The 9,182-nt window shown below is 49.9% G+C and overlaps 1 protein-coding gene across 3 annotated transcripts in view; it reads right to left on the bottom strand.

Annotated features, from left to right (window-relative positions):
* Positions 1–9,182, bottom strand: part of LOC100742187 — an 87,788-nt gene that overhangs the window by 65,496 nt on the left and 13,110 nt on the right. Inside the window, exon 1 of one of the 3 annotated variants that reach the window (XM_024368753.2) lies at positions 7,406–7,554. The exons of the other annotated variants lie outside the window; for them this stretch is intronic. Coding sequence (XP_024224521.1) covers positions 7,406–7,539 — 134 coding nt within the window. The 5' untranslated portion in view covers positions 7,540–7,554. Of the gene's footprint in view, positions 1–7,405; positions 7,555–9,182 lie in introns of those variants that run through there. 3 annotated transcript variants of the gene reach the window in all.

Consider the following 9,182-nt stretch of genomic DNA (forward strand, 5'->3'; position numbering starts at 1 on the left):
TTCGCGGCGGCTGAAGAAACAGCCGCTTCGTGGCGCGAGCTTTCGTGCTCGCCCCGAGCGATCGCCGTTCCGCAAGTGAGAAGAGGTATTTAACGAATGTTTGTGGCAAAGTATCCCAGTGGATTAGGGCGCGCTGTACGTGGGATTACGCGAGAAGAACGCGTAAAATCTTACGTACGAGATCTTTAAGCTTGCTTTTATATTTGATCTTTCTCCGTTTTATATTCAACGAGAGATCCGATACTCTTACTTGGGTTATCGTATCGTAGCCCGTTGTGGCGTCCCGTAAGAAATATTCAATTACGCGAGAGGATCGTCCTTTTCTGGAATATACGTGGTAACGAGCGTCTCGTTTTCTTCGTTGCAGCCTGGTCCATACGGTTGACGAAGATGCCACGACGACGCATGGCGAAGAAAAACGAGAGCCGGCAATTTGCGGTGCTTCGTAAATACGTTTCCCCTAGTGCAGCGGAGTTTACATACCGGCGTCCGTACCGACTGCATACCGTCTTTGTGTACACAGGTCTTCATCCGGCGTGGAAACGTTCTTTTTTCGCCGCGGAATCGGATACGAGATAGCGTTACGTGGAAAGGGTGAGGTTCGTTTGAAGAGGCACGTCTTGGACGACGCTGTAACGAGCAGAATTCCCGGATCACGGTACGCTCGTTAAAGTAATACGATAAATCACGGAATTACCGATCGATTCGTTGCGTCACGCCGCTAAAGCTCGAGCCTCGAACCAAGCCTGGAAGCTTAGCCCAACTGCTGGCAGGTTTTTAACGGATGACGAAGACGCGAAATTTACGCCTCTTGTCCCGGAATAAGGAATCCCCGAACACGCCGGACGACAAACAACTCCCTCGTGGTCCGGACAAACCCGTCCGCCGCGTCTCGGTATTAAGGAACGATCTCGAGGATTAGTCTCGAGCGGATTATCGGCGAACTTGGCCGACCCAGTTGGCGAGTCGCAGCGGTAAGCAGCGCGTACGCGTGCTTCGAGCAAAGTTAACCACGCGTCCGTCGAACAGAAGCGGTTCCGTTCGCCTGGATAACGGCCAGGTGGACAAACGGCGAATAAACGATCCTCTCCAAGTAGCGAAGAACTTTCATCCGTGAAACGTCGACTCAACCAGCCGCCGTTCTATAGCCCGAATTGGTTTATCGCGTTCAGCTTCTTCCTTCAACGCTAATGGAACGCAACGTGCGAGTACGTAGAAAGTTCCTGCGCTTCGCTACGTCGGACATTTCGTAGAACCTTGAAAAGTATATCTATTCTTATTCCGACGACCGAACCTTATTCTGACAGAAGCAGTCGAGTCTCGAATACTAAGGACGCTGGGTTAATTCGGACTTTCAACGGTGGAAAGGAAGATCGAAGGAGAGTTCGATTCGAAGAAGACAGAGTCGCCGTAATCGCCGTTCCGATACGTCGATCGAATCGTCTCTTGGGAGCTTTCGATTCCTCTCGCAACGTTATCGATGAGCGATAGCCTGCGATCACCAGAGACGCTCGTTACGTCATCATGGAACGCGCAGTTTCCACTATGAAACGCGCAAATGTGCAAAGTAATCTGTTCGCTGTTCTCTCCGGGCACCGTGGAATTTCGTTGGTCGGCGTTTGCTCGTAAAAGTGGACTAAACGCGTTCCAATGAAAATCGTTGCACGCGGTCCTAATTCGATGGCCAGGGGCTGTAATTAATGCGGCGGTGCGCGGTCGAAGCAGGTCGGAAAAGAACGGATCTCTCCGTCTTCCCTCTGCTCTTTCCGCCGCAACGCGACCGGCACGTATATCGGCGTTAGAGGCAGAACACGTTCTCGAGGACTTGGCATTTGCCGAGGAAAAGGTGAACGTATGAAATCGGCCGTGTGCAGATCGGCGCTTGTTCGCGAGAACGCCGATTCCCGTCCAATCGGGACCTTCGTGCCACGCGAGGAGGGGCGATCGAAGGTGAGGACGATTAATCCTGCCGCGTGCGCTCGCCACCGCGCGATTATTTCGTAAGTCGAAGGACGATAAAGGTCGACTACGACTGTATTGGCGATCGAGCGCGCACCGAGCCTGCTGGCTCGTTCGTCGTAACGTCCAAGTTCGTTTCCACGACTTGCCATCGTTATCTCTTTAAAATATATTTGACGCGAGACATACGCGTTTCAGACGTCGAAGAGATCGTTCGCGACAAATAATTTATAACGAAAACATCGTATGCTGATCGTTGGAGGTCCTTGAAATTAAGCGACAACGAATTCGCACGATTCCTCGTAAACCGTAGTAAATTGTCGGAAGAACGTTGTCTTTTCAGCAGCGAGAGAAACATCGCGTCGTAAATTATACGACGATGATACGAAGCCAACCAATGGTAGCGATAAAATGCAAATTTCCAGAGAAAAAGGCGACACGTAAAGAGGATAAAGCAGAGTTTATTAAAAACCGAAAGGCAAACAATTTCGAATGGAAATGAACGCCGTTCCGAAGCGATCAGCCGGTGAAACATTTCGGCTCGCGGCTACGTACGACGACGCGAGAAAGCGCAACAATTAGTTGCCATTTTCAGATCGCCGCTCTCCGCGGTTTTCGCTATCGTATCCGACACATCCACTTGAAACAACGAACAGCGACTTTTACTTTCTGCCTCCGCTATGCCGTCGCGTTTCATCTCGTTACGCTCCATCGAGCCTTTCGTCTCTATCGTCTCTTGGAGAAAGATTCGACTTCTCCGGTCTACTTCTAGGGCATAGAGTTTCAACTGGGGTCGACGACGTTTGATAAAAATCTCGTCCTCGGATGCACGCGATGCTTTCGTAAAGATCACGGCGCAAGCTACACCCGTTTCTTTCGAAAGAAGAGTAGTAAATCGGCCAGCCTTTTTCCGACCTCGTTTCCATCCCTCTTTCGCGTTCTATTCCAACGCGCCATCTTCTCGCCTCCTTGTCTCGCGACCGACCGTTTTCAACGTCTTTCCCGCTATCTTCCTTTTACGATAGCCATCATCCTGCGCGCCTTCGTCGTTGTTAACAATGGCTGGAACGGTGCTCGTGACGTTTATTTCATCACGGCGGTCCCACTAAAATCCCTACCGTCACCTCCCGAGGCCCCCTCCTTTTTTTCCTACTTCTCCTTTTCTTCCGTCTCGTGCTTTATTTTTTCTCTTACTCGTCCCTCCGACAGCCGACTGCGATTTTATGCAATTTCTTGTTTGACTTGAGCCGCCGAACGAAGCAAACAGGCAGTAATCGTTTTACGATTCTCGCAAATGAGTTCTCCAAAGTCGCAGGAGGCCTCCTGCCGCGTCTGTTCCTTCTTCCTTCTTCCCTTTCTACCTCTCTCTGTCCGATCGTCCTGCCCGCTTTCGCCTCTGCCGTTCCAAGACCCGTCCGACTTAACCAATTTCGTGCAAGTTTCGCCATCGTTTCAACGCGATCGCCGATCGCGCCGTTTCTTCGCCGCTACTTTCCCTAACGTGCTCCCTCCTAGTATCGTATCGAGATCGCAAATCGAGCCTGTCGCCACTTTGAAACGCCTCGGAAGAAACAGGAGCACGTTTGCCAATTTAATACGAAGGAACGTGGTAGACGGAAGCGGGTCAAGGCAAGAGCTCGCGAAGCGCGTTAAAAGCTATCTTTAACTTACCTACCATTCGTTTTCGTTCATTAGTCCGGAGAGCATTGATAATTGCGCTCGATGATAGTCATCACGGTCGTACCGAGCATGTATTCGCGACGTTCCTACGCTCGATCCTACCGAGAGAAGATTCTCTCGTTTCGTACTGGCGCGTCAGCTCGAGTCTGCCAATCGCAGCTTCCCTCGCGTCATCCTTCGTTCCTCGCGTCGTTCGTCGCGATGTCTGCCTCTTTTCCAACGATCCCGTTTATTTGCGGAGGCCGGTTTCTTCCTCTCGTGTCGCCTTTTCCTTCTTTTCTTCTCTTTTTTTTCTGTTTTTTTTTTTTGTCTCATCCTGACATAACTTAGCGATGCCCGCCATTATCGTAACTTACCAGTCGCGATCCCTCTCGTGGCCTCCATTGCCCTTTCATTTTTCTCCCTTGCTTCGACTTCCACTTCGGCTACGACTACTACCGATCGATATTTTATTTACCGCTCTCCGGTAACGAGACTACGCTCTTTTCCATTTATTTCGCATATTTTTCCCTTTCGTAAAAGCCAGATGGCAAAAGGCTGTCTATTTATGGCCGCGTGTGTCAAGGGACAGAAGGTCTTCGATGGATCTCTTTCGACCGACATACCGCCTTTTGCGAAGTGAAACACGCTCAACGCCGGTGCTTCTTCTCAGATGTCATCTGTTTCACAAAGCCAGAAACAATCTTTGTCGTTGATTCGACTTTGCTCTGGAAATGGCGACAGATTCCGCTAATCGTTCTTAACGTAACGTTGATAGAGAACGTTCGTCGTACGAATTAATCGTAGCACACGCTGTACAAATGATCGAAATAATATTAGTTCGTAACAGGGACGTTTACAATTTTATTTGACGTTCCTTATGTCAACGTAACGTTAATCGACAGTTTTGTCATTAAAATCCACCGTTCACTCTTTCGATCTGTTGAATAGACGGTACATTTGTATTGTACGCGTGAGAGTGAGAGAGCGAAGAACGAGCAGACGCATGTGCGCGTCCCCTTCCTAGACTGTATGTCACTGTATGCGAGTGTATGACTAGAAGAAAGAAAACAAGCAAGCGAGTGTCTTCTAGTCCTTCAGGGAGTAACCCACGTGTAAAGCTAAACTTAATTAATATGTAAATAAAGTTCAACTTTTTATTCTCTCCAAATTCTCGCCGTACCTTAACACAATCTTTCCGATAAATCTTCCTGTCTGTTTGTTGCGTAATCCAGTCGCGTTTGCGAGAATTCCCTTCACAGAGAGCCGTTAGGCCCGGATAGAAAGAGCACCATCGCGCTTACAGCTTCAGCTGGCGCAAGTTTTTCCGGTCGCGCGAGCTTTTCCCTCCTTTCTCGCTCGCTTTCACTTTCGCCTCGCAAACGACACGAGTGCGTAGCAGATCGATACAAAACGCGATGGCAAGGTTACGCGAGCTTCCTCTTCGACGATCGGCCGTACCAGCTTCGATCGACCTTTCGCGCAGAGTTCGTCTAAGCACAAAACTCGGGAAAAAGTCGAGCTCTTCGTTTCTCGCGCAAAATCGAACAAGAGACAGATCGTATCGAACGAATCTATGCGTTTACAACGCGACTGATCGTGACGGTGTATCGCTAATTTCACTGACGGCCGACCACGTTGAGAAGACGTCTTTTCATCGATCGAACGAGCGTAATGATCGCGATTGGAAAAAGCTTCGCTTTATTACGCCGATCTTCCCTCTCTCGAGGGTACGACGCTCGAGGGTAGCGCAACGATTACGTCGCAGCTTGTTGCAGCAATTTTTTCTCCGCGTTTCCTCCGGTAACGCAAAAATACCCACCAGGATCGAGAAAGGTTGCAACCTCGCTCGTTCGTCGCAGTAGGTACCAACCTCTCTGACGTTGCTCACGTTCGATTCGCTTGATTTTCTCGCGTTACACGGTTTCCAGCCGATCGACGGATTTGCACAGTCATCTAGGATGATCCATCGGTACTCTTGTTGCGAACACTGTCAGCTCGATCGTCCTAAGTCGATGCGCCAAGAATAGTCAAGATACTTTCCTCTCCCCATCCACTATTTTTTCTCAATGAAGCGCCTCTCCTAACGCGTTCCCTCGGATAGCGGCGATTCGAACGTAGAACGCGAACCGAAAAGCAAGAGATGCAGAGGAAACACGTAGCGATGATTCGCATCGAGTTGATACGCGTAGAAAGTATCGCGGCGCGCAGAATAGCGTGCAACGCTGTACGCAACGAAAGTCGGATATTCTCGGCGAGCGTGTCGAAGCACCGGCATGAGGTAAAGGCTCGACGTCGACGTAGAATTTCGGAAGATGGACATTTTCTCGAGCGTTGCATTCCGCGAGATTAGAATTCTAATTCCGCGAAACTAGTACGTGTTCTCACGCGGTAACGAGCGCTCCGAATAGATTAGAGAGGCGAAGCTCTAATCTCGACGGTTAATCTCCGATAATATGCAGTTTATGCGACGAGGAATTTATAATGGAGCGATGCGATCGTGCCCGCTCGCCGCTATTAAACAACGGGCGGAACCGATGCCGGTAGCTCCGCGTGAATCAGATTATTCCCCCTTTGACTTTGATGACTGGTCAAACTGTATCCGGGGGGATAGCGTTCGAACGTAAGTGGCCGCTCCAACGATATGTGCATTCGATTTCCATATAAATGCGGGCCCGCTGCAAATGGATTTCATAAAAGGAGGTACGGGTAGCCACAATGGACATTGTAAAAGAGAAAAGGAGAGAGAGAGAGAGGGACTAGGTCGCAATAAGTGTCGCATAGAGAGATATTGCCAGGCTTTCCTTCGTTCGACGATCAAAAGCTTCGATATCGATGGACGTGAAAATTATTCCATGAAAATTTGTTCGTTTTCCTGACTCGCGCCGAGTTTGTTGGAAACTGCGACCGTACGCGAAATAATATTCTCTTGGTCGGCGATATTCGACGATCGCGAGCAGACTCTCGAGACGAAGAAAAGAACACGAACGAGGGACAGTGAGAAGTCGTAGAATAAAAAGAAGAAAAAGCGAAGAAGTGGCCTCCACTACGGTCACGGACACCCAACAGCAATTAAAAGCAATTCCTCTTGGCAGTATATCACTCTTACGTGCACTACCGCCGCGGCTGCCCATTAAAATCGACCTTCGACTCCACCCGCCAGCAACAACGGGATCTCCTGTTGTTCCTGTTGTTTTCAAGAGGATCGTGTACGCCGCACGACCAGCCAACGTCCTCCAGCGAGCCGTATCGAGAGGAAAATACATCCCGAGAGAGCGCTTCTCTTCGCTTCCTAACTACCATCGCGTAGAACCATACGCCGTTATTTCGTTGCCAAAGTAGAATCACGACGCGGTGGATGGAAACCGAGGCGAAGAACGCCCGAAACCATCTACGCGCGTATTTCTATAGAAGGCGCGTCGCGAACATAGCCTCGATTCGAGCTGAACGATCGCGCGTGGAAACCAGACGGATGTAAAAAGCAACGCGAGACCGCGAACTGTAGCGATCGCGCGAGAGTCCAAGTAACTCGACCGCGTCGCACGTGCGCGATTGCGCGTTATAAAACTCACCCTCGTTTGAATACGGCCATAAATCGGAGGGTTAGATCGTGATTTCACGGCGTTGTAGCCGTGTGACGAATAAACATAAATCGGCCGCGAATCCGCGAGTTGCGCTCCGAGAGGAGCCGAGCAAATGAGAAGGAAGAAGAAGCACGAAGAAGTAGGAAGACGTTCGCCGAGGCGCACACGTGGCAGAATCAACGTATTTAAATTGTAAATGATACCTCGGTTTGCGAAACTCCGCGTCCTTCGAAGATTGCTGCACACAGCAACGTTCAACGGAGTATCCTCTCGTCTTCGGGGGGTCTTGGCTTCTTTTCCCATCCGACGTCTGCGAGCCGAGAGGGACGTCGATCATGCGGTCACGTCAGGGAAACGCGAAAACCAGCGACCACGAGAAGGAGCTCTCTCGCATCTTCGCCGAGTCATCCGAAAGAAGTTCTTATCGCGCTAAGCATGAAAACGCGGGGGGAGAAGGCCGTGCAGCGTTGCCTCGATAACATCTCGCTGTGCGTTCTGCCACTGCATTCCTCTCCAAAGATAAATACTCGTACGTGGAATTGGAAATCGAAGGTGGATCGGTTCGTTCCCCTTCCTTCCCGCGACTATTTGCTCAGACGGGGAAAAAAATATATCGCCTTCTGCCGCTAGTTTTCCCTTACGTACGAATTCGCGTCAACGCGGCGTACACGCGGCCGATACGGCGCAGCGACTCGATCGCGGACACCGTTTCCCGAAGCCAAGTCGCACGATTTCGTCGCACGAGACATACAACATACGACGGAATACAACGAGACGTACGGATTCCCGGTGGAGTCGTTAGACCGATCAAGAGTCAAAGCGTACGCGTTTCGGGGATGCGAACGAGTAATTCGAGACGTTTCGAGGAACGTACAGAGTTTAGGAATTGGAAGCTTCGTTCGTACGGAACCGGCTTGGAAATTACTCTCTTTCTACGACATATTAAAAAAAAAAAATCGTGTCTTTTTGATAGTCCGATTTCGTGACACGAAACAATTCGAGGTAGGCACGACGACGGTCCGTTACTCTCGCTTTGAAACACACGATTCTCGATCCTTATCTTTCTTGATTGGAGCGTGTTTGCCAGCGCTGACAACGATAGAAATCGAATTAAAAAATAAACGCGGCCATTGCGGCTGCCTGCGTGTAAAACACGTACGTTTCATTTGACAAACTCGTTGTATCTCTTTCATCGAGCATAAGCGAATTTTCATTCCGACTGTCGCGTTCGCTCGGACGGAAGCTACGTTGTCCTTTGACGTCCAAGCTATCGTTACCTGTCGGACGGACAGCGAACAGGAAGAACGTAAGTCGATATTGGAAAACAAATTTTCCCGATAAGAACGTTAAACTTGAATGCGAGAAAGAGATCGGAGACGTGGCCGTTGAAACGCGAACGGAATAAAAGAGCCTTCCTCGTCCTGCCCTCTTTCGCTTCGCCATCGTTTTCGGTCGAATACTTTTCCCGCGTTTATTGTAAAGCGATCTGAACGGTTCTCTGCGAGTTTTATTCCTCTTTCAGTGACCGTTGCCGTATTTGCGATGCGTCGTCCACGGAATAGCCCGTAGGACGCCTGTTAGCCAAGTGAAACCTGAAAACTGCGCCAACCAGCTTCGCTTTCGAGTGGCATCGATCGATACCAAGTCCCCTTTCTCTGCCTTCCGCGCCTTTGTAGTCTTCGCTACGATTCCAAGGAAATAAGCACGAACGTGTCGCGAATAATTTTGAATAAATCCGGTTACCAAGGATCGAAGAGCATTTTCGCGAGAACGAATTTCCCATCGAGAAACTCGTATACGCTGCGATCGAAAAAACGCAATCTTCGAAAGGCATAATATACTTGGGATCGAAAGATCCCAGCGAATCGTGGTCGGAGTGGAATTAAACGAAGCGGGGAGATCGATTGGCCTGGATGCGTCGGTAAAAAGAGGAAAAGCTCGCGAAGACAGGCTCGGAAGCCTGTCCGCCCGCGGACGTTC

This window comes from Bombus impatiens, unplaced genomic scaffold, assembly GCF_000188095.3.
Source record: "Bombus impatiens unplaced genomic scaffold, BIMP_2.2 scf_0478, whole genome shotgun sequence".
Classification (NCBI taxonomy): Eukaryota; Metazoa; Arthropoda; class Insecta; order Hymenoptera; family Apidae; genus Bombus; species Bombus impatiens.